Source organism: Myiozetetes cayanensis, unplaced genomic scaffold, assembly GCF_022539395.1.
Source record: "Myiozetetes cayanensis isolate MyiCay16 unplaced genomic scaffold, myiCay2020 scf5-8, whole genome shotgun sequence".
Taxonomy (NCBI): Eukaryota; Metazoa; Chordata; class Aves; order Passeriformes; family Tyrannidae; genus Myiozetetes; species Myiozetetes cayanensis.
This window is the reverse complement of record NW_026087742.1, coordinates 59,315,061-59,340,438: the sequence shown is the minus strand read 5'-3', so window position 1 is coordinate 59,340,438 and position 25,378 is coordinate 59,315,061. Positions and strand designations below refer to the sequence as shown.

At 40.9% G+C, this 25,378-nt stretch overlaps 1 protein-coding gene across 1 annotated transcript; it reads left to right on the top strand.

Annotated features, from left to right (window-relative positions):
- Positions 1-184: 184 nt before the first annotated feature.
- NUFIP1 (nuclear FMR1 interacting protein 1) lies at positions 185-23,811 on the top strand. The gene is made up of 10 exons (XM_050334060.1): positions 185-719; positions 981-1,066; positions 2,173-2,277; positions 2,907-2,969; positions 3,307-3,383; positions 10,232-10,324; positions 13,932-14,191; positions 17,065-17,193; positions 18,089-18,321; positions 21,512-23,811. Exons 1-10 carry the CDS (start codon positions 185-187, stop codon positions 21,848-21,850), a joined length of 1,920 nt encoding a protein of 639 aa, XP_050190017.1. The 3' UTR covers positions 21,851-23,811.
- Positions 23,812-25,378: the final 1,567 nt, after the last annotated feature.

Here is a 25,378-nt window from a genome sequence, read left to right as displayed (position 1 = left end):
CTGCTCGCTGGTCCCCGCCCCTCCGGCGCATTCGGATGATGCGACTCCCGCCTATCCAGGAGGACTTTCCTTCCTCAGCCCCGGACGTGACGCGTTCAGCGGTGGCCGCCGGAGCGGCCCCACGTGGTGGCGGGAGCGGAGCGCGGGGCAGGGGCCGCATCCGAGCGGCCGCTCCGGGCCCGGCATGAACCCTTTCGCCTGGTACCCGCCGCCCCCGCCCGGGCTCCCTCCGCCGGGGATGCCCCCACCCTTCTTCTGTCCGCCGCCCTCCTGGGACCCGGGCTTCTGGGCTGCCCCCGGGCTCTTCCCGCCGCCCGGGCGATACCCGCCTCCCGACAGCTTCCCGCCCGGCACCTACACGGCCGCCGACAGCTACTCGCAGCCCGCCGACTCCTACTCGCAGCCCGAGAGCTATCCTCCTGCCAGCAGCTATTCGCAGCCTGCCGAGAGCTGCCCTCCCGCCGACAGCTACTCCCAGCCTGCCAAGAGCTTCTCGCAGGCTGGGAATTACCCAAAGCCCGAAGGGTACTCGCAGCCCGAGGGCTACTGCCAGCCTGCCGAGAGCTACCCGCCCGCTCAGAACTACGCACAGCCTGAGCGGTACCCGCCTGCCGACAGCTACTCACAGCCCGAGAGCTACCTGTCCCCTAATAATTACACATCCCCCGCTGCCTGGCACCCACCGGCCTTTGGAGTGCGACCCCAGGGCCCGCATGCAGGTGAGGACATGGGAGAAGTTGTCTCTTGGGCCTATGAACTCCTTCCCATCCCATGCAGGCAGGAGCCCTGGGGCTGTCCTGAACCTTTGGGGGGTGGAGGACCCTCTCTCCAAGCATGCTGGTCTCTCGTCTCTTCCCTCTCTCTTCTGTATTCCCTAGACCCTTCAGTGGGCCCACCGAGGTAGTAGTAGGGGAGAGGGATATTTTACCAGCTGTATGTATAAATGGCTCTTTTTTTTTTTTTTTCCTCTTTTTCCAAAGGTGGAAATGGTAATTTCTCCCAGAAATGGCAAGGCAAGCAAGTGCCTGCGTTTGGTAAACGTCCAGAAGAGAATAAGAAGACAAAGGTATGGACTGGGGTCCCCAGCACAGGAGAGAAGTGGACCTGTTGGTGCAGATCCAGGGGAGCACCACAAAAATGATCATAGGGCTGGAGCACCTCTGCTGTGAAGACAAGTGGAGAGTTGGGATTGTTCAGCCTGAAGAAGAGAAGGGTTCAGGCAGACTTTATAGCAGCCTTTCAGTAGTTTAGAGGATTTACAGGAAAGATGAGGACAGACTTTGTAGTAGGGCCTGTAGTGATAGAGCAAGGAGTAATGGTTTTAAACTGAAACAGAGTAGTTCTAGATTCGACGTAAGGAGGACAATTTTTACCATGAAGGGGACGGGAGGCTGGCACAGACTGTGCAGAGAAGTTGTGGATGCCTTATCCCTGGAAGTGTTTGAGGCCAAGCTGGATGGGGCTTTGAGCAGCCTGATCTGGTGGAAGATTGCCCCTGCCTGTGTCAGGGGGGTTGGAACCAGATGATCTTTGAAGATCCCTTCCAACCCAAACCATTCTGTTATTCTGTGATGATGACAGTGTTGTGGGTCTTGCTTCATAGTCTTGTCTAACATGCCAGCCCTTTCATGACAGTCTGTAAATCTTGAACCTCTTGAAAGATACATTTCAAGCAAATTCTAACACAGGTTTATGTTAGAAATGCCCTTACTGTGGTGAGTGAATGCCTAAATTGCGTTAGTGCTCTGTGATATTGTTAAGACCAGACAGCCAGATGACACTGATTTGTACAGTGGGAAAAGGAAGGATCTGGGCTACCCTCTGAACTGGTACATGTCATTTGGGGACAGTCATAGTCTGTCTTGATAGGGAAGAGACTCAGAGCTGTAGCCTAGTTTGCCTCACAGCCCTCAGTGAGTCTGTGCCAGCCTGGTGCATTTGCAGAAGTACTTGACTGAAAGGTGGTAGTGGAAAGAGACAAGTGCAGTGCACTTTGTTTAGAAGATAAATTATTTGAGCTTAACTTTCACGTTATGTTAGCTTATCTTTAAAACTTGAAATGTGTAACTGATGGCTTTATTAACAAAAATATTCATGATACTGCTTCACAAAAAATAGGAGTATCTTGTAGCTGCAATCTTGAGATTATTTCTTTCTTTTTTTTTTCCCCAGACCAAAAAGAAGAAAGAACCAGTTTTCTCTCATTATTGTGATACCTGTGACCGTGGCTTTCAAAACCAGGAGAAGTATGATGAACATATTTCACAGCATAAACAGGTTGAAGATTTGGCTTCTTTCATTCACACTTTGATTTTAAACTTTCTACCTGATAAGCAGTTAGCTGTAGTCACTCTTTGAATGGAGGACTTAGCAAAGAGATTCCAGAGCTGTGTAAAGTAGTAGTGGAAGACATTTTTTTTTTCTGAATGCTGTGTGTCAGGGAGGTTTTAGTTGTAGTTTTGGTTTTATTACTGAAGTCTTTTAAAATGTTTTTCTTCTGAAGTATTGCTGAGTGATAGGAATTAATTCATTGACATCCGGATAGCAGGTACAATTTTTGTGTGGAAAACATTTTAAAAATCCACTCCCTTATCGCAAAGAAGTATAAAAATTTGAATTGGAGAGTCTTGCAAATTTTTCTCTTAGGTAAACTTCACATTGTCTCCGGTTATCAGATACGTTGGCTACACTGGTTCTTCTAAAATCAGATAACATTTAAAAGCATATTATCCCTTGTTACTGTTGTTTTTTTTATAATTGCCTTTGTCTGGAACCTGAGTAGCTTAAACATTCTATATAACAAACTGTACAGGTATCTGTCACTGAGTTTGTTTAAAGGATGCTCAAATGCTTGTTCATAATCTGTGGGATTTGGTGTGTTTTAAGTTCACCCTCTTATTTTGCAGTGCACAGAAGAAGGTTGCAATTTCAGTGCACATGAGAAGATAGTTCAGATACACTGGAAAAACGTAGGTATCCCTCTGGGCCCAAAACATGAGTCTATGCCATCTTTACCATAGTCCCTTTTCTCATTCTTCAGTGGTTTGTTTTCATTCATCTGGAAAGAAAATATATCACCTCTGAGTAGAATGTGTTTTAAGGCAAGTGGATGAAAATATGTTGAAAACTACTGGTTGGGTTTTTTTTTTAAATGGATTAGTTTTGTCATCACTGTGTGCAGTCTCACCACTTTTGGAAGTGAAAACAGTGTGATACTGCTATAGCTGACATAATGATGCTTTTTTTTTCCCCTTCTCCTGGTTCTTTCCTTCCCCTTTTAAACACCATTGAATACTTTTTCCTTAGGCACACGCACCCGGTGCTAAAAGAATAAAATTAGATAGTCCAGAAGAGATTGCTAGATGGAGAGAAGAAAGAAAAAGGTAAGACTTGTGGCCTGTGAATTTGTTTTACTGTATTTTCCCTGTGTGATCATTAGATGACAGATGAAGGGCAATAACAGCACGTACTTGCTGCTGCTGCTGCTGTTCTACTGACCCTACAAAACTCCTGCAGTAGTAATCTGTGTCAGAATGCCTTAGCCAGGAGAGCGTGAGCTGCAGAGACCATAATAGTTTGTAATATTATAATAGATGGCAAAATATCAGCTGAGAAGAAGTAGCTTTCCCAGATGTTTGATTTGGTACCGCAGGTTAGGTGAATGTCTCATTCCTCTTAGCCTGATCACTGATCACATTTTAAGTCAGGAATGTGTATTTATGTGGTGTTTTTCTAATAGTTAAAAAATCTGGAACTGTTGTACAGACTGATTGCAGTGGACTGCAACAGGGAGTTGTCCTATTTTTAAAGGACTTTCTGCATTGCTTGATGCTTTTCTACTGAAAGAGAACAGCATCAATGAATGATGTTGTCTCAGGTAGTCTAACTTACATTGTAAGTAGGGTGCAAGGTAAAATTCTCCTGTATGGAGTATTTATCGTAATTTCTCATTCTGTGATGTGAAAGCCTATAACTTTTTTCTGTTGAGCAGGACTGAAGTGTTTAAAAATTCCTACTATACTTCCATAGACCTTATCTCACAGATTTTTTTTTCCTCAGAGTTGAACAAATTAAAATCTGCCCTTTTCCATCAGATGAAAGAGGTTGTAGACTTTCCTCACTTCTGTTCATGATTTAGAATATAGTCTTGTGAGTGATCAGTGCATGGTTTTTGTTTCTCTGAGCAAGAGTCCTGTATACAGACTAGGTTGTGATACAAATTTAATTTCAAGATCAGTGGTGATGAGTTAGGGCAGAGTACTGGTAATCTGTTTTTTTTTTTTTTAGTGAAAATACACCTAGTTGTCTGATGCAGTCTTACTGATGAATCCAGCTTGTGTTCGTGTCAGAAAGCAATGCTAACACATTCTTGCTATGTACTTGACTTCCATTAATACTTTTTTACACAGTGCTTTTGTTGAGAAAGGAGTGGAATGTATGGTAGAATATTTTTTTTATTCTCTCGCCACTTTTTGCATAATTTCTACCAAATGGCATCTTTTTTAGCAAATGAAGATAATCCATAATTTCATGTTGTTTTTAAATATACTTTTGTTGATACATAAACAAATTATTTTCTCTCATGTTTAAAATGCCATAGTTAACCAGAAAAAAAATGGTTGTGATCTGTGCAAATACAAGCACAGATGTTAGATTAGGCAAGTTTAGTGTTAGGTTAGTTTTCATTCCAGGGTTTCCTTTTATTCGAAAAATACTTAAGGGCTTGGTTTTTATTTGCTTTCAGTCTCCATATTGCCGTCATGTTTTTCAGGGGCCTACATCTAATTTTCCACCAGTAGCTCCAAGGAAAAAGATCAATACTCATGTACAGTCTTTGAGTGAGTCTTTGCTACTCATCTTCAACTTTATTTGATACACTTTTCTGTTTTGTTCAGGAGTGTTCCTGTCTAGTGGTTGATGCTAAGGCTTAAGCGTGGTGTTTAGGTTGTATATGTCAGTATGTGCTCTACTATTTACTAAAACATTAGGGAAGTGAGAATGGAGTGTACAATCATGATTAAGATACTGTTTGTATAGGGAGTGGGTGCTGTGAGTTACAGCAGCCTTTTTTTACAGTTAATTATTAGGGTGATGCTCTGCTGGAGGTGGTTTTGCTGAGTTTCTAAAGAATCTCGTGGTAGATACTGTTGCCTTTTTATAGATTAATGTAATGTGTCTGTGATACAACATTGCTGAAAGCCTTTGCTCGCTGCAGTGCAGTAAAATCAAAGGAAATAAAGTCTTGTGGTCACAACCACCAACCAAAAAAGGTGAAATGGGATTAGGACTGTCTCAGCGAAGACCACTAGATGGAGTAGTGCTGTGCCTTATTTTGGTGCTTCAAGCCTTCGGTGGGCATCTTATTTAGGCGTGACGGATGGGTATAGAATGACTACCTGGGTGGCTTTTGTTACTCTTTGTACAGCAAGGAAGCTGTATGAGCATCCTTCTTTTTTTAATTAAAAAAAAAGGGGGGGGGGATGGGGGCGGGCAGGCAGAGAGAGAAAGCCATCTGGAACTTTTGTGAGGCTTTAATTGGGTCGCCAGCAAAGCATCAGTTTAGTACTGAAGGTCTGTTGTTGACTCACAGTAAACATTGCATTGTACACAAGAAAAGGACGCCAGAGGGAGTCTGAGCTATTAAGCAGTCTTGGCTTATCGTGACAGGAAAAAATCTTTTTCTTTTTAGAGGCTCCAGTCAGAGCTAAGAATGAATCTTTTTAGGTCATTAGTACTGTGTTTCTAATTAGGTTGCAGTGATTTAACATGTGTGTTTCCATGCTGCATCCTGTCTTGCTTGTTCTTTCAGTCGTTCTAAATAATTACAAAGTTGAGATTTTTCTTCTTAATTAGCTGCTGTGTTGCTCAGTTGTGTATCCTGCTTAAAATCTGTTAGAAAGAGCCTGTGTTTAAAGTGCAGCCTTACTCATGCAGTGGAAGGAGAAGAGATAGTAAGGAGTATCTGTGGATGAAGTATGCTGGGCTGGAATGCTGTTTCCCTGTTGAACCTGCTGAGCCAAGCAATCTAATTAAGCAAACAGCAATAGAGATGAAGTTCCATGGGATCTTAGGGTTTCCCTGTGTTTTGCTGACAGATGGTTGTGAAGTCTGACATCAACTTTTCTTGTTTTGATTTGTCCTGTCCTCTTTAAGTGTTGAGAAATGTGCTGTTTTCAGCATATTTTTGCTTTAACATGAGCTTACAGGGAGTTATGTGCAGTGCATTTCCTTAATGTGTCAGAATGAGATATTGCTGTCTTCTCTTCTTCCCAAGTGAGATCTGAGTCTGCTAGCCCATCTGTTTCTCACCAACTCTTCTTGAGCAAAGGTTATTAGTAAGAATGTGACACGGCTGCTCTAGTGTTAAAGCAAATCATTAAGTGTGCTGTTGCTTAGGTTCTAATACAACATTGGAAGATTTTCATGATCTTGTATATTGCTTGTAAATTCTCCCCCTCCTCCCACCCTTTTTTTAATCTGTTGAGGTTAGTTTGTTCAGATGGGGATTGTCTGCTGTATTTCCTTACAATATATCTCACAGGCTGAGCATGTGCTTAATGAATGAAGTCCAGTACTGTTAACCACACCACTTTTAATTAATTTATGGTTCTCTAGTTGAATAATGATAATTCTAGAGTAGCTTGGAATCCTTCCTGGTGTTGCATTCATAGTAGTCAAATATGTAATATGAAAAATAATTTCTTAGCACCTGGTAAATTAGAGAAGGTGAAGCAAAGTAGAAGTAATGTGTTGGTAGATCAAGGTAAACATAGATACAATAAAGTTTACTCTGATCTGCAGGGATGGATTAGCAATAAAACTGTCTCAGCTAACATGGTAAAATCAGATGTGGGACAGTTAAATCAAGATTTTATCAACTCTCTGTTGAGTCTCTTTGGGATAGCCCTTTGGGCTATCCATGTTCCCTTTGCTGTTGATTGTGCATATGCAATTAAGACCAGCTCAGATTATTGAGGCATTTTTATCACAGTGCTGTTCCTATTAAGTTAAACTTGTGTAACTCTTGACTCAGAAATTCATTGTGTAAACTGCTATAGAAACAGGTCTCTTTTCTGTTAGACTTTGGCAAAGCTCTGTTTTCTTCACTGCTTGCGAAGAGCTAGTTTACTCTGATGTTTATGTGAGCAAGATAGAGTACACTGGTCTATAAAAAGAATGGGTGGCTCTGGCTAGTGTACTCACTTATTGAAATAAAAAATCTATTCACTTAAACACGTTAGTGATTATGTTCACTGTCACCTTTCCATGCCTCTGGAAGCTTAGGGTAACCTTTACCTGCATGTCTCACTTTTCTAATATACTCAGCCTGAAAACCAGTTTTCTGGTGCTATCTTTACAATTTATACTGAAAAACTTCCAGTCTGGATTATAGAAATGTCTATGGTTGGAAACTGCAGCTGCTCTGAAATGGGGCTGACTTCTGGCTTCATGAAATCTGCTGTGCTAGACCATCACATCCTGGTTTAACTCTCTTTTACAACAAGTTGCTTAGGTTTGTAAAGCCTTTGTGGGGACTGATGAAGCTGTTTGTATTCAGGCTCTGTCAAGCTGTTTGCAGGACATAAGCGCTGGGCTAGTTTTCCTCCTCAGGCCTGTTTGTAGGTAGCGTTTTAAGAACCTCATTTTGTTAGGGAAGGAGGAGGGCATGCCATCTTCAGAGGGTTCAAACCCTTGTCAGCTCATTGTGTCTTAACACATGGCCTTTTATGTGGAGAGATTTAGTCAGTATAGGTTCTTCCTTCTTCATTGTCACACCTACATATATTCAGAAGCAGTCTTCCTAAATTTAGCCTTCCTGAATAAGAATTCTCTCTATAAAAAAATTAAATTCCTCTCTTTTTTGATTTTTAACCTCTCTGGAGTACTTTATGGCTGTCCTTTAGATAGTGACGTTTACAAAGTCTGCCATAAAGTTTTACCTCAAGACCATAAAGTTTCCATTGTAGGCATCTGCCTCCACATAGGGTCCAGCTGAATTTCCCTTCCTCCAAGAGTCAATCTAGCCAATGCTAGGAGGTGCACAGACCTCTTTGTACCGGAGCTGCAGTACCTGATGAGTTCTGGAGTTTCACTGGGGCTGGTGCAGTGGAGTGGGTTGGTAACTTTGGTCTAGGCCTCTTTGGTCTACTTGATCCTTGCAAGGTCAGCTGGAGTTGACTTGGCCCGCGAAGTCCTGCTGTGACCCACTGGTGGGCTTAACCCAGCCTTGTCACACAGAGCACCTGGGGAGGAGTGAACCCAGTCTACCACAGACTGAGGCTAGTGACCTGCGGATTCGAACGTCTAGAGCTCGCTGCCCACCAAGTCCTTACATGGAAGAATAAAGTCACTCATTGTTCTCTCAGAATAGGTGCATTTTCTGCACGAGTGAGTAAAAAGAGTTGGAGAAAAGAAACAGAGCCACCACAGGTGCCTTCAGATGTGCTCCTGCGGGTGCACTCGGACTTGCGACTTGAGCTCTCGCTGGCTGTTAGTTACTGCCTGTGTCAACTGGAAAGGGTGGTGTGGGGGAAATCTGTCGATCTTGGCAACGAATCGCGCTGAAAGCCTTCATGCTGTCCATTACAGTGGCTTGGTGGAGGGAGTGGTAACTCAGGAATGAAAGTGGGAGGCATTCATGTCTCAAATCACGTTGCGAGAGCATGTCTGAATATGTCCTTAATCAGCATAAGTACTGGAGCACTTTGAAGACTCCTTTGTTCTAGGATTTAGGGTCTTCCCTTATATTTGAAAAAACCCCAATTTTTATGACAAGCTTGGGGGTGTTTTGAGCATAACTGCTTATTTTATAACTCACTCTTCTCCTGTGAGCCTTTATATGTGTGAAGGAAAGCACCTTATCCCAAAACTGTGGAGAGGTGCCAAGCACAGGGGTCTTTGTCAATGTGAAGCTCTTGAGATTAAAGAGTTTACTGCCTATTTGCTGTGTGCTGTGAGTGTTATAACAGGGATGAGCAAATGTAACTAACAGGGAAGAGCAGAGATAAAGCACCACATCCCTCTGCTCACTTGAGCTGTATGGCAGATTTCTGGGAGAAATCCAATGAAAATAAATGTTGACAGCTCATGTTCAAATCCTCTTAAAGGAGACAAGTTCTGTAGTGTGATTAGGTTTGTCTCATAGAAAATGCTTCTCTTTTTCCCTTGGTATGTGGTTGAAGCTGTCTTGAAACACTTAACATTCATGCTGTAAAATGGGGGATGTGATAAGATTAAATATTTAAAGAAAGATTTATGTCTTTTTTGATAGTTATATTCTGTGAGAAGCTGTTCTGAGTTTCTCTTTACTCCATTTTAATAGACATCAAATATTTATACTCTGTGTTTCCATCCAGAAGCTGGGGGAGTATGTACATGTGTTTCTCATTTACCACCTTTATCTGAGAGCACTGGGATTTAGCTAACTAACGTTTGCAGAGCAACCAGTGTAGCCATTTTTGGGCTTTGGAGGTAAAAAGCCTACTCTATGGTCTTTGCATGTTAAAACCAGTGTGGCATTTGTCTGTAGGGAAGGATTTTAAAGGAGGTGGGGAACAGAAGAGAGGGATGTTTTGGGAGATGGTTATAACGATAGATTTCTTTTGATCTGCATGACTTGGCAATTTTTCTTGAAGCTGGAATTGAAAAGAGGCAGTAATTTTGGTGAACTAGAGGTCAGTGTGCAAGCACGATGCTGAATATTGCTTGAGAGGAAACTTGTGTGCTTTTCCCATACTGTCCCATTAAAGGAAACTTAAGCACCCAGAAGCTGTTCCTATAACCTTTTTTTTTTTTTAATATTACAAGAAGTTGGCAGTTAGTTTGCTAAAAGCATGTTGTGCCTTTTAGTGTCATTCAAATAGTCCACTTGAAGGTCTATAAAAATAAAATTAGAGAACCAAATGATGCTGTTATGTATTGAGACAAGCAGAGCGTCCATGACTGTGACTAAACTGTTTGTCTGTAGCTTGTTTGAGTGGGTTGGTAAATCTTAAGCGTGATAATTTGGTAGATTTTTTTTTTTTCTTTTTAATCTGGATGTGTAAACATAAATTCACTTGGGTTTCTTTTCCCCACTGGTACCTTTTTAAGAGAGAAACAGTCTGTTAAACTTCCGTGAAAGGCTTAAAAAATCTGTAATGTTTATAGAGGAAGCTGGTTTGGTAAAGGGGGAATTGAGAAAGTACAGTGAATCCTTTAAAAGTCAGTGAAATTTTTTTTTTTCTTCTAGAAATTTCCCTACGCTGGCCAATATTGAAAGGAAGAAGGCGATGCAGGCGCAGAAGGAGGAAAGGGGAGAAGTGCTGACTACCCAACAGTTTGGGTAAGTGTTTTGAACCAAGCTTGTTGCTTTCCTCCTTCACAAGTGTGCTCTCTTACTGTGGTCTCCCAGCACTCACTGCTTCCACTGTATATACAATCTAGCTGCCCTTTAGCAGAGGACAAGTCATGTGACAAACTGCAGATGTAATATTCTTTTGTTTACTTCGTGGTGCTTCAAAGTCCACTTCAGTTAAATGAAACAATAACTGTATTAAAAATCTGATATTTTCGCTTAATTCTGTACTCAAGCTTATTTGAGAAAACCACGTTCTAGTTGCCATTCATTAAATCATTGTAACCTTGGTCTCTGAAAAAGTAATAATGGGAACAAAATTCTTGCAACATAATGAATCCACGTGGTCTAATCCTTTAATGCCTGAAAATGGCCTGGAGAGATTTTATGGGCAGATTTGGCTTCTTAATCTCTCCTTTCAGATGATAAATCAATAATCAAGTGAAGAGGGGAGAAATATTTAACTTTATTTTCATTAAGGTTTCACTATTAATTAAGTAGTGCTGCCTCTTCTACCCTCTGTTATTTTTATCTGTCTTCTACCATTGTTCTGAGCTAGTACTTACTTGTCTTGGATTTTTATCCATTCTTTCCCTTATAAATTACTTTCCAGTATGGTTTTGTTCTTTTCCCTCAGTATCATTGTTAGGTGGAACCAACTAACTTAATTAACTCTCCTTTAGGACTCGTGGAAAGATTTTTTTTATAAAAGTGTTATAATGAGCCACATTCCTAAAATATCACTTGTTCAAACTGGAACGACCGTGCTGGAAGGTGGGAGCAGACTCAGTCCCAAGAGGCTCTTACTAAGGGCCAGTTGCTGCTGCATGGAGGTGAAGCTGGGGCTTGCCTAGGTTTTTCTTTTTTTATGGGGGATGGTGCCAAACAAAACAAAACTTGCACCGTGGTGAAGTAGTTGAACTAGTGCAGAATAAGAAGCTAGTGTCATTTGTTAAATGTTGACAGTCCAAATTACCTTGGTGCAGCATGGGCTTCAGAAGATCCAACACTTACCTGCTCCCTCCAGCTGGTTGCCTTTCATGCCTTTGGAAGGAAAGACTTAGAGCAGACTGAAGTAAAACTTCTTTCGAAGGATATAAAGTTGCAGAAGTGCAACTTTGGACCCAAGAAACCAAACCTACCTTTAGGTGCTAGGTTTGCTGCAGACGTGTAATATTATGTTTGGAGATTCTTATGAGCAAAGATGAGTTTTTCTTTTCACAGTTAACAAACTGTTTGATGTATGCAGGTTTATTTGCTAACTCCTTGTGGCTGTGAGTCAGACGCATTATATAGTCTTAAATGTCCATCAGCAATTCCATGCTATTACATTTAGTAGTAGCTTTATATCTGGAAAACTGTTCAGAAAAAAGCCCTCAAAATTATAGGTTGTCCGCTTTCGCATAGTGACCTTTTGTTCTGATTCTAGAAATGTCCTCTTTTTTCCCCCCACCTTTCCGTGAGCTACTAGCATTATAGGCTTGATGAACTGTCCAAAAGTTGTCATTTCTGCTTTGTATATCAGCAGTAAAGATTCTGGAATTGGTGCTTATCTGGCAAATTCACTGATGCACAAGGCAATAAATAGAATACAGCTTGTTCTGTGCAAGCTGTACTATTGAAGCAAATAGCTAAGTAAGATTTAAAACGATTAGATGCTTAACACTTCTATGGTGCTTTCCATTTGTGGTTCTCTGAAGTGCTTTACAACTTCTTATTCTCAGCATCCTTGTGTTTAAGATTGGAGATGCAGAAGGACAACTTTGGAAGTCTGTCTGGTGTCTTGCAACAGCAGAGTAATAGCGCATGGCTCTCTGTCCCTTCTGAATGGGAAGCAAAGAGCAGTGCATCGTTCATGAGGGAATGGTAGAAGACAGATGCCAGGCTGATGTTTGTGACTTTGGGGTTTCTTTCTAGGTGTTTGAGGCCCCGGAGAACTTAAAACAACTAGAAATGTTGTTTTTGATCCTTGGTCAAGGACAACACGTATATTTGCTCAATATCTATTAGATTATACAGCAACATGCTGAATTTAGAGCCTGGCTGTACAAATTCAGAAATGCAGTTTTCTCTCTAGATGGAGTTGAATTACAGGAGCTAATATTAGCCTGCTTTTGTGGATGAGACTGATGCACAGGAAGGTGGTGGCTTGCCACTTGTGCCACAGGAGCACTGTACTGTGGTGGGTGATGCTGTCAGGGCTGAGCAATCAGTGTTAGATGCTGCTGTGAAGTGACTGGAGAGTGAAAATAAATAGGTTTTGTTGCGATATAAAGTCATATTAAGTGCTATGATAGGCTGTGTTCTCAAGAAGGACTTAATTAGGCTGGAAAAGCGTAGAAGTGAGGAATGCTGGTAATGGGAACATTTCTGTACTAGCAAAGTAGTGGGTGGCTTGGAAGGGCTGTATGGTGGAGGCCTAGAAAAATTGCATAGGTGGAAGATGTGAATAAAGTGTGGTTATACACTGTTTCTTGTAACTCTGTAAGGATGGGGGTACCAAGTGACTGTTTTAGACGTCAGAATGAAGACAAAGCAAAAGAAGTCCTTTGTCAACACAGTGTCCCACAGCATGAGGCATATGGCTGACTAGGGATAATAGGACCTCTACCATGCTATAGGTCAGGCTGAGGCAAGTAGTAGTGATCAGAATGAACCATGGGGCCCATTCAGGAAAGCAGATCTTGTCTTTTTTGCTGTTGTAATGCACTGATGTTCGTTCTAATCTTGTTTTGCTGAATTAAGTTTCTGTTACTTGAAAACAACTGTTTTCAGGAAACCTAGGTTGTCTTTTCTGTCTTTGTCACACTTAATCTTGTATCTGTAGACTTTGACCAGAGTTTGTCAAGCTTTCCAGGTATCTTCCTATAAACATGTTTTGTGTTTATAGGATAACCTGGAAGAGTATGGAACCATGGAAGATAAGTGGAACCAGCATGCTGTGCTTTTCCTGTATTTTAGGACTTGTTCTTTTGCTTCAGGTTTTTTAAAAATTAATTACCTTGACAGACATTTCTTTCATTCCTTTTCTTTGGAATGGAAAAGATGAATGGCGTGTTAGTTGCAGACAAGAGTAGGTAATCATTGCAGCTGATGGTGTCAGATGGCTGAATGGATTTGGTGCAGCAAGATGCTTCTCTGAGCTGTAACCAGAAAAAAGAGACTTCAGCAGTGGAAGTATGCTTATAGTAGATGCTTTCTTTTTCATTTCCTGTTCCTACTATTTTGAATTACTTAAATGCTTAAGTCAGGGGAATACTTGTTGACTTGGCTATCTTAAATGGAAACGCCATGTCCTCACACTGTAGATGATCAAGGAACTTGCTTAGCCCATGTACCCTTAGGCTTGTTAAAAACTCAAGTCATGAACTTTAAACTGTTCATTCAGGTTCCAGCTTTGTCACATTACCCAGCCAACGGGATGAGCTGTGACTGCCTGTATGGTCTGTCACCATATGTTAGCTGAGCTGGTGTAAGTCCTGCCATCATTCTGTGTTGCTGCACCTTAAATGTGGACCTGAGCCATTTGGTTACATCAACTGATTTTATTCTCATAGCTTATCATTTGTATGAGCTTTGTCTTTCTATTCTCCAGCAAAATGAAGGGGATGTGGAAACCTGAAAATGGAGAGGCTCTTGGGCATCAAGGAAGACACAGGAGAAGACAATGGCGCCCATTCTGGATGAAATTTAGGAAAAATGGTGGGGATTCTCGTGTACATAGGACTCAAAATGAAGCCAATGGACCAGAAAACAGCACGTGTGAAAAGGAACATGAAAAACAAGAGGCTTTGGAAGGTCAGGCGTATGAGAAGGACGTGGACCCTCTCGGTCTTCTAGCGAATGGTGATGTTGGTAAGATCAAGGAACTTGGAGAACTTTTATTTTAGTTGTTTTAAGTTTAAATGCTAAAACTCTTACTTGCTAGTCACCATTTTGGAAGTTTGACATGAAGTTTGAGTGCAGCATTACACGTTCTGTTGTAAATACTGTATGACAGTGTTAAAGACATACACCAACTTAATTTGCTAAACTAACATGTAAAATAGGAAAATATTTAGAAAGCCAGAAGAAGAATAAAGCTTCAACAGTCAAATTATTTTGTAAGGACTGTTAAATATTCCTTTGTGGTTTTGAAAATAACAGTATTTAGAAGGTGAAAACAAATGGATTTCCTTGTATGGGTTAAATGAATTACTTAAAATGTCAGTATTTTTCTTATAATTCTGTTCTTAGCTGTACTATTACTCTTGATATTCTCCATATGTGTGTTCTCTAAAGTATTGCTGCTTAGTTTTTTTGGGGGGGGGGTTGGTGAGCATGTCTTGCTTCCTCGTGCTGGCAGCAATATAAATTCTTCAGATGTAACTATTTATAATATAGTCAGCATTGGTGCAGTACTCTTAGAATATGGCATAGACTTATAGTCTAGCTATTTTTAGCAACAAGGGTAGAATACGTCCCCTGGAAAGATGTCTGATGCTGAGTTTTTCCTCTTGAAAACATAATCTTCAATTAGTGGGAAAAAGAACTCAGCATCCCTATGCAATTTGTTTATTGCACTTATCTCTGCATGTTGGGAAACTTAAGTATGCTTAAATATATCTGTATTTCCCTGCAGCATCTGTGTTTTACTTAATGATAAAGGGTCTAATTATACAAAGTACAGCTAGTAACTTCTGTTACAATAGACAGAAAAAGGAATGTAGTACTTGCTTATTACACATTATCAAAGCCAGCTGTAGCTTTTTAGACTAGTGAGAAATGTAGCCAGAATAGATAATAAAAACCGCAATATAACTAAGTAGAATTTAAAAAAACCCAAACCAAAAAACCCCCAAACAAAACAACTACAACAAAAAAAACAAACACAAAAAAACCCCCACAAACAACTGGAATCCATGATTTTACTGTGAAGGTACATTTTTTTTGAGTATTTAAACCTTGTATTTTTTAAGTAATGAATTTACTTAAGTGCTGTTTAGTTGCTAGTACCTTCAAAGCTAAGGAATTGAATAGAAGATGACAAAACAGAATTTTTCTCTTGATTTATAAGCAGAAAGAAGGTAAGGTGATGAACCTGTCAGGTGTAAAACTTGGAGGAATCTACTGAACAGAAACAGTCAGTTGTACTCAGTAGTGCATAATGCTTCTTCCAAATATGTTACTCTCAAAGAGAAAATGTAGTCCAGTAAATGTGTATTCTTAATTTTATAAAAAGCAAAATCAGAGTAAATATTTAAAATTTAACACAAATAAAAAGAAAAACCACCAAACCACTCAACTTTTTGGATGAGATAGAAAAAAAGCAGCAATAAATCAAAATAACTGGAAGTAAAAGGTACTTTATAATTGTGTAAGTATATGCAGGTGCTGTATGTTCTCCACTAGAAAAATGCACTGAATTTGGCATGAGCTGCGAATGTAATTGCAAACTGGCATGATTACTAAATCAGAGAGAATTGACCTTTCTCAAAAAGTAAAAGGAATCAGGTAAGTAGTTTAGATAAATTACCTGAGTATTTACCAAAAAGTTGTTCTACCAAACATGAGTTCCAGTTAATCCAATTGCCAATTACGAATACTATATTAAAAGAGAAGAGAGAAATTTGTGGTTTCAAAATAATGATTTCAGAAGTGTTAATTTCAGTAAAATGTTCTTAAGAAGTGTGAGGCAGATTTCCTGCAGGGCAGGCTTAGACATACAGGGGATGGGAAAGGGCACAACTCTTTTCATTTGCGAAAATAAGGTTGCAACCAGTCTTCTTCTGGAAGTGCCAGAAAACTAGTTTTTCAAAATGTTTTTATTTGTGGGAGGAGTGTGTCTATGTATGTACATACATTTAAAAAAATACTAAATTTGTATGCAGGTGTATTACTAAAAAGCATTTCTTAGTTTTCCTGCAAACTGTGGCAGTGTTTACCTGAGAGTCTTACCAAGATTTTACTTCATATAGATCTTTGTTTGTAACTAAAGCCATCACAATGTCACATTTTTATTTTTAGGGACCTTTTTCTTCTGGACCTCTTTTCCTAGTATCCTTAATTTCAGTATTTTTGGTCTACTTGCCTCCTGTCTTTCTAGTATTCTCTCTTGGGGTAGTTCGAGACTATAATACTTCGCTTACACGTGCATCCATAACGCTCTGCAGGGATTTAAGTATCAAATGGTCTGATGTACTGCTGAAAACAGATCATCAAATTTGTAGGCTTAGTTCTCAATGTCCCTTATGAACTTTTTTTACTGTCTGAAAATGTCTTTGCACTGTGAATGATCTGAATTATGTGGGGTTTTTTTCTTTTTTAATTCCCTCTGACTGGCTTTTAAAACCTTCTCCAGACCCCTGCCTCTGCAGGACTAAATCCAGCAGGACTTCAAAACGTACTATGAAATCCTCTCTCTCTCTTTACCTACATTTGATAATAAAACCTATAATTATGTTCGGTATGTGAAGAAAGACGCAGAGAGCTTGAGCTTGTGTTCAGGAGACTTTTTGTTTCAGTGACTTTGCTGGCAGGATAGTAAACCAGTGGAGACACAAGTTTGCCACCAAATGTCTGTAGAGGGAACACAAATGTGGGGTTTTTCTCTCAGTCCACAGTGTTGAGCAGTGGTACCCAACATCAGGCTTGTGTGGTGGTGAGATGGCGGTTTAGCAGCAAGGCTGGCTGTTGGCATGCAGGATTATTGGGGAAAAAAATCCTTCTTGCCATTTCTTTTCCTGCAGAATCTGACAAGGATGAAACAGCTGATGAAGATGGGAGGCTGGGACTGACAGTTGTTCCCAAGCAGGTGACCTCTGCCCTTAGTGCCTTGTCAGTCAACTATGGCAGCGCATCCGACAGCGAGCCCGAAGGTTCGTAGAAGCATGTCCTCACCCTTCTCCTCTCCCTTTCTGCCCTATATCACACTGCACTGATGTGGACTTGTGCAAGCAGGACATGTGGGTTTTTTGCTTGCCTTTTCTCAGCAGCATGTCCTGGGTTGAGAGGGGAGGCACATAAAATGTCTTTGGTTGGGTTGTGTGTCACTGAATTTCCCAAACCCTTTTTTATCTTAGTTGGAGAAAAAAAAGCAACCTATTTTCAGACTCGCTTCAAATCATGTTTGAATAGTGCCCGGAAAAAGCTGTGGTGCCCACTCTGTGAACTAATTTCTGTGTCCTTAAGGACTTTTTTCATAGAAGGCTGCTGGGTGTTGCAGTAAGACTAGGAACTCTAGTACTTGTGTTTTGTGCTTCTCTGACTGTATCAGTGTATGGGGAAGAATTACTGCTGCTGCTTGTTTTTGCAGATAGTTACTGTGCCTTACTTACCCAGAATGGCCTACCCAAAGTTAGAGAGCATCTAGCAGGCCATGAGTTGAACTTGGGCATCCTCTGCCCTAACTGTATTATGATTTTCTCAGCAGCCAAATTTGCAGCAAGCTGTAACGTGAAGCAGAAGTAATGTACTTCGTCAGTTATAAGAAGGCAGAGGTTTGAAAAGCTCTTGCTCCTTATATTTTTCTCTTTACATTGTTGAATTTAAATATCTTGTTTTCCTTTCTGTGAATGTTTAGAGATAATTCTTTGTATTTAAAAAGAAAACCCCAGCCAAACAAAACCCTCCCTTCCTCCAAGTAAACCTTGAACATCTTCACATCAGGTTATGTGAGCAAGAATAGTACTAACGAACTGCCAGTGCGTGGGGAGATAAGCATGTTAAAGAGGCTTTTAAGTTTGAGATGAAAGTGTGTTCTTTTTCTTTAAGAAATCCCTGTCAAGACGGCAACAAAAGCTGAGAAGAACCAGGCTGTGCTAAGAAATACGCCTCAAACTACTTGTGTTCCTCAAAATCGAAGCCCAAATCAAAAACATCCGGAATATGCAGGCACGAAGTTAAGAAACTCAAATTCAAATGCACGTCCCCCCAGAGGGCCTGATAACTGGGGCAAGAAAACATTACCTCTCCTCCCGAAGCGCCGTCCAACTCTGCTGGAAATGGTAACAGTCTCAGTGCTAAAATAATGCCTCCTGTGCAAGAGTAGAACTATTTGTGAGTGGCTCTTCTCTTCCCTGCGGGAAGTTAGAGCAGTCTGTTAGCAGAGGGCCTGTCTTAAAAATAGTGAAGTGAATGCTTCACTTGGAGAAGGTGTAGATGCCTAAACAGCCAAATAGAAATACCGTGGTGTGCATTCAGGTAATGACTGGTGAGCAAGAGATGACAATCATGTGCCTCACGTGAGCTGCACAAAGAACAAAACCTTTGTTCCTCTCTCTTCCCTTCCTGTGGTAGTATCCAGTGGGTTTTGTTTGTGTGTAATCCCATCAACCTTGTTCTGATCTTCTTCCCTTTGCTCTCAGCTTTGCTATTCAGCTGCCTTCCTCTGGCCAAGGAGTACACAATTATCTTTTTTCCACATGCAAAGAGACCTTGTTGATAAGTGTGACTTAAACTACAGAATGGTGTTGAGCTGCGACCTGTGTGCACAGGGGTTTCTTCTCAATAGGTGTGTTTAGATCAATCTGAGGAAAGGGCACAGCACTGGCACCTTGAAGAGAAGCAGGTTGGTGTATCAGAAGGCTAAAAAGAGGTTTGTAGGGGTAGCACAAAGCAACCTATTTGGCCACAAACCTTGGTGGCTTTCTTTAGAAAGCTCCAACAAAATTTTGGAGCTTTTATTGCATTTGTTACTCAAAAACAGTATGAGATAGGTAGACTGCCTTTGTGATTCTGTAAATAGTCAGCGTAAAGCTCCCCCACCAAGGGAAAACTTGCTATGGGCAAAACGCAGGAGAAACCAGGATGTCTCGGACATCAGGGCTCTGAAATAGCACAGGATGTTTAGGCAAGAGATACCTGATAAGGTGCATCCCAAGCTGCAGACGTGGGAGAAATCCCTTGGTAGTCTTTTTAGCACGTAGTACCACCACTGCCAAGAATTAAAGTTCCTAATGACTGAAAAGGAAGTGTTTGTCCTTTGTGTAGCTCCCTAAGCATGCAGTTGCCTTTATCTCTTGCTCTTCAAAGTTGTTGGTGATCAAAGCAGTGACGACTCTGGAAGAAAGTCAGATAAAGTCCCACATGCTGAGAGAAGCTGGCAGAACATAGGAAGCCTGAACTGAAGCTTGCCAGTGTAGGCCATTTTTAAAGTTGCGTTTTAGTGAGGGGTTTTTGCCCTTTAATGTTGCTCAAAGCTGTTGTTAAAGGAAGTGTACTGTGGCTGTGAATCATAGAGGAGTGCCTGAGGTTTGCAGGTAGGCTTCTAGTGTCATCAGAAATGGTCAGTGTGTGAAAACCTTGAGAGGAAGCAATGTTGAAATTCTACAAAAGGCATCTGAATAAGAGAGGGGGTGGTAGGAGAATAGCTGCAGATATCTGTTGGCAGTCATTTGCAGTGAGTTTGGAGCACTACTAAAATATGTTTATTATGGCCATGCAAATAGTAATGCATATTTAGTCAGTTCTCTATGCTGACAAAATAAAAAGCTTGTGTAGTATCACTCCACTGATACTCATCCCTACATTAAAAAATAAAATGCAAAGATGCACTCTTTGATAGGGTGATGGTGCTTCCCATCTGTGCCTTAATTTGGCCATTTGGGAATTCAGCAGTTTTTCCCAGTCAGACAAGGAGAGCATCACTACACTGTCCCTTCTCTCCCCTAAAGGACATCTCTTAGCTCAGATGGAAGGCTCATTTTAGTTGTCAACTGCTTTTAACACCTCTCAGCAGCTAGTCTAAGTAGAAATATGCAGACTTAAAAGTGGCTGGTTAAACCCTGTTGAAACTTAAAACAACAAAAAAAGCTGCTCTGTGATGTTACAAGCCAAACTAAGCCAAATCTCCTGCAATGTGTAATGCAGCTCTCCTGCAAATGATCAGGAAGTTACAGATTTAGCCATTTGCTTCAAATTTTTTGTTTGTTCAGAGAATTAATTCTGCTGACACTTGCAATGACAAAAGTTCATTCAGCTCCCTGGCTGATAGGGTTTTTTTCCCCTCTGCTACCAAAATGAACTTCAGTGAGGTTAAAGGAGATGAGGGAGGCCTCTAGCACTTTAAGCTACTAGACTTAGGTTGGTGTATTATAGCCCAAACCAGTTACTGCTCTTTAAATCCACAGTACATCTGGTACCTGATGAAACATGCCCTTTCCTTGTATTTATCTTTTACTCATAGGGGATTTAAATTAAAAATGCATGGTATATTAAGTTACAGATACAGTATAACTTAGAAAGTGTAAAAGATGCTTATAGACTTGCTAACCCGATGTATGGCCTAGTCCATGATATGAGAATTATAGTCCATGAGGTGAGAACATTGTCATCTCAGTCTACAGTCAGATAATGGGGAAGGAAATCCCTCATATTTAGGTATATTCAGTGATGTTCTCTGCCGCCCGAGCACACTGAGACTGACAGCTTAATCCAAAGATGCCATATGTCAGCTTGTTCTAGCTACCTTATTGCTTTAATGGTGCTAAAGAACAGTGCTTAAACATGTGTACTTTGGGCATGTGACTATTTTTCATCCTCTTTGATCCATAGTGAGTTGTGGTGATTATGAGCCTCTATCACTAGAGCAAACCAGCCTTCACTGCTCTAGCAGCCTGCTTCTGCCCAGAGGGGAAGCTCCCTACCTGCTGCCTACTCTCTGGGTGCCTGGACCCGTCTCTTCTCCACTGTACTGTGCCCTTTGCTGAGCCTGCTCAGTTTTTGACATGCACCCCACTAAAATAACACCCAAACAAACAGTAAAAAATCCCAGAATACCCCACTACTTGCTGCTAATTGTCAGGTTTGTTTTCTCCTGGCTGCTGAGTTGAACTGGGGCAGTAAGAGGTCTGATCAGCATATGCTGATGTGAGGGAGGGGACAGCAAGCCCATAGATGGCCCAGCCCAGCAGGCTGAGGGGTAATGCTGTCAAATGTGCTTGCTGGCTCTTCCGAAGCCCCAGTCAGGTGGTGAGAAAGCACCAAGTGAGAGAATACCTGGCTTTCTTGTGCTGTGTCTTGTGCTATGGCAGTCTCCAGCCCCATGTGTCACAGGGGTTGTGTGTCAGAGGCAACTATTTAAATTCAGAGATGTTGGAAATCACTGAGTAGAGCCACACATCTTGTATCACCTTGTATCAGCTACAGAGCAGTAGAGGGAAATGTGCAACATCTTCTCTTTTTTTTTATTTCCAGTTACTGGCCCAGGACATCCGACATGAAAGGAATGTGATTTTGCAGTGCGTTCGATACCTCATCAGAAATAACATGTTTGGACTTCATTTTAAAACAGAACCACAAGCTGAAACAGAAACTGAACAGTCCTCTACAACTACAGCAGAGTCTTCGATGGACAAACTTGATGAATCCAATTGTTCTTGTAGCTCTGACCTTCAGGTAGCAGGAGGACAAGAAGATGCATTATTAATAGCCCAGAGTGAGAAAGAACCTGTGGATCAGACTTCACAGATGGTTCACCTGGCAGATGAGGACACATGGGAAACCCCATCAATCCAGTGTGAAGGAGCACCGTAGAGAATGTCTGTCGTGGACAGTAAAGCAAAGGCTCACATTTTCTACCCAGCTGATGCTTTTTGAAAGACATCAGTATAACAAAAAAAATCATTAAAGTACACAGTGAGAGCTGTTAAAACCACTTTCCTTATCTGTTCTGCCTAAGGTGGCCATTTCCTTGGAAAACAGCATCCATGTTCAGTAATTCCATTTCCGCGTGGCACAAAGGCAGCAGTGGCACGGAGTATGACCTTCCCTAGAGTAGGTGCAGAAAGCCCCACTTCTGAGCTTCAGAGCTCTGAATGTTTTACCTTCTTATGAAATGTGTGTCAGTCCATCACCAGAGCCAAGTAGTGCTGTGGTAGGATGGATCTTAATGTGAAGTCATGGTCTGGTGTGTCTGGTGTATCTTGAGTGTCCGGAAGTATTTCAGTGTAGTTTTGAAATGACAATTCAGTGCACATATTTTTTTACTTCAGTTGTTTCAAGATATATCCAATATAATTCTAATATATCCAGTGTTAAATAAAGACATTAAATGTAACATATAACTGACCTGGCTCTAAAAGAACTGCTTGCAGCAAGCGTCTCTTCCTCTCTGAATTAATTTGTTAATTGAGCCAAGAAATGGAAATGAGGGTGCAGGATGTTGCAAGAAGCCTTTTTTACAAAATTAATAAATAAATATACTGTAACTGCTTGCATCGGTGCCAGGTTGCTGGTTGACATCAGGTACCCAGTATTAAGCCATAGGCCTTAACTGCTGTTAAAGTTATTGCCTGACAAATCTAACTCTTAAAGCAAATCCTTAATCCTATTATCAAAGTTTAGAAAGCTTACCAAGACTTACTGGTTTGTCCCTTTTTAATATACATTGGGAATTTATTAATTGGCCTTCTGGAAGAATATCTTCCTTGGTGCATTGTTGTGATGCTCCTACAGCACCCAGTGATTGGTTTTTCATGGGTTTGTTCATACATCCAAAGTGTTGTGAGCACTAAAAAAAAAAAAGCATCAGCCAAGGTTTAGAAACAAGTCTTTTAATTACATTGTGCATTTGTTTGCCAAAATGTTTCTTGTCAAAGGCAGGTGTTAGTTTGTCACATTGATACCAAAAACATGCCATGAAAATAATCTGTTCTCAAAACCTCCACTTCAGAATCTGCTCTTTGTCTTTTAGTCATGGTTGTGTTGCAGTTAAATCTTGGGGGCTGGGTTTTTGTTTGGTTTGGGGTTTTTTGTTTTGTTTGTTCTGGTATTTTTTTTAAATTATTATTATTTTGTTTTGGTTTGGGGTTTTTTGGGGGTTTGTTTGGGTTTTTTTGTTCTTTGGTAGATGTTTAGCCTTCCATTCCACCATCTAAAATATGGAGACTCACATGGGGTTTTTTATTGCCCATTAGCTGTATTTTCTTTCCTTTAGTTCCTTAACTTGTGCCACACATCCCATTTGTGGAGTATAGAAAACAAGAAATAGTTGAAAATTCAGTCCTGCTGCTCTGCTATTTATAGCTACAACTGCATATTGTGTTTGTAATGCACTCTCTAAATTTATGGAATTATATAAATATCAACACCCTTGTAAAAGTTATGTGTCTCAAGAATATATGTGCAGAATAGAAGCAGTGATCATAAACATTTATATTTCCAAGGCAGATGATTCATTCCTCCCATGATGATCTCACAAGCCATCTCAATCTCACTGACTTGCCTCTGGCTCCTACAGTTTTTACTGCAATGAAAATACCAGCAAAGGACTCTCAGCCATGGAGATCTGGCACTTGGGCAGAACCTGATTTCAGAGCGGAGTGGTACCAGTGCTGCTGAAAGCATGGCTAACAGCTGCAGGAAAAGAAATGGATGTCTGAAAATTGCTACTAAATTGCACTTTAAACAATACTCTGTCTGAATTGAGGTGATGGCAGGGCTTTCTTTGACTGTACACTCTGACCTTATGTTTAAAAAACCAAAACCTTTACACTGACTTCTTTATACTGTGTCATTATGAGTTGAGAATATTAAACTTTCACACAAAACCAAAAACTTTGTCAAACAAAAATGTTTTGAAAATCTGTCTCATGTAGATAGGAAGAACTAGGTTTCTTTAGAGGGAGATCTGTATGTGGCATAAATCAGGAGTTTTAATCTAGGACTTGTTGCATTTGTGAGGAATCGCTGCTTTTCTCATAACAAGCCGTTTCTGCCAACTCATACAGCAGTCACACGTAGACATACACTGCAGTGATGTTAAACCCTGAATTGCAGTCTTGGTCTGTGAGTAGAAGGTCTCTCTGTCCCTTCCTCTCCCCTACTTCTCTTCCTATTCTTCCAGACCATATTCAGACTTCACATGCCCTTTCCTACTAATCAAGAATGTACTTTCTTAGTACTTTGGATTCAGTCTTTATATAGGAAAGCTGCCATGATAACCTTTTCTGGTACTGTCAAATGCCTGCAGGCTTCTCTGGTCCCTGCAACTTTTCTGTTCTGTGTTAGGAGAGGTGCATTTATTCACTCTATTAAAATAGCTCTCTGTGTCTGTGTAAGAAGAGCCTGTTGTTTCTGACATGTTGCAGGAGCCAGTGTCTTCATTAGGCCTTTAACTTTCTCATTGTCTTGGTTTGAGGTGTGATAGTTTCTTAAGGGTTTTTTTGCAGCGTTATTAGGAAAAAAAGAATCCTACTGCTCAGTCTTTGTGACTCACTTTAGATAAAAATATTCCAGTGACAACCTTCACACTTCTGAAATTTTATTTTTTATCTTTCTTCTTTTATAACTTAGCTACTGAAAATGTAGTTGTGGGCGTCTAGTTTAAATTCAGTACCCTTGGGCTTTGGGTTTCTTTTTGTTTGTTTTAAATCGCTCTCACCTACTGAGCTAGAAGAGTTGAGAGAGGGAAGAAAAAAATCAGACTTTACTGAGTTGTGGTGGTGCAGCTTGGGCAATTTAGGCTTGGCTGTGAACAAAATCACTTCTACTACAGCACAGCTGCTCCTGAGAGGGTAAGGGAAACAAATGGTGTGCATTTCTAATCTGTAGGATTTCTTGGTCAGTGAGGGTCTTTGCAACTGATTTTACATGTTGATGTGCAGTCCTTGCATTGAAAGCAGTAGAGATGGGGTGGTTTGATTAGCCCTGCTCGAAAGGGAGAGAGATGATGTCCTTGCTGCCAGTGCTCTGATTCTCTGTGTCATAACTGGGTGTCCCTCATATTTCCTCTTGTTCCTGTGACTGCTAATCCAAGTCATGTGGTGCAATAATTTTTTTGAATAACTGTCATACAGTCCTAGCAGATCTTAGATGTTTAAAAAATGTTGAGGAACAAATACCGACTCTTTGGGTGGATTGTTCTGTCAAAGGCAGAAGCCTGTGCTGGAATACTGCATTCCCTAAGCTGTCTTTCTGGCATACTGTGTCATTGTGAGGCTACTCTTGAATACCTGTAAGAGCAAGGACAACTGGAGAAAGTTTCTGAGGACTGGTAGGAAAACAAATAGCAGTTAGGGAGGATCTTGGGACCTACGGGCTTATCAATTTCACCTTGACCCC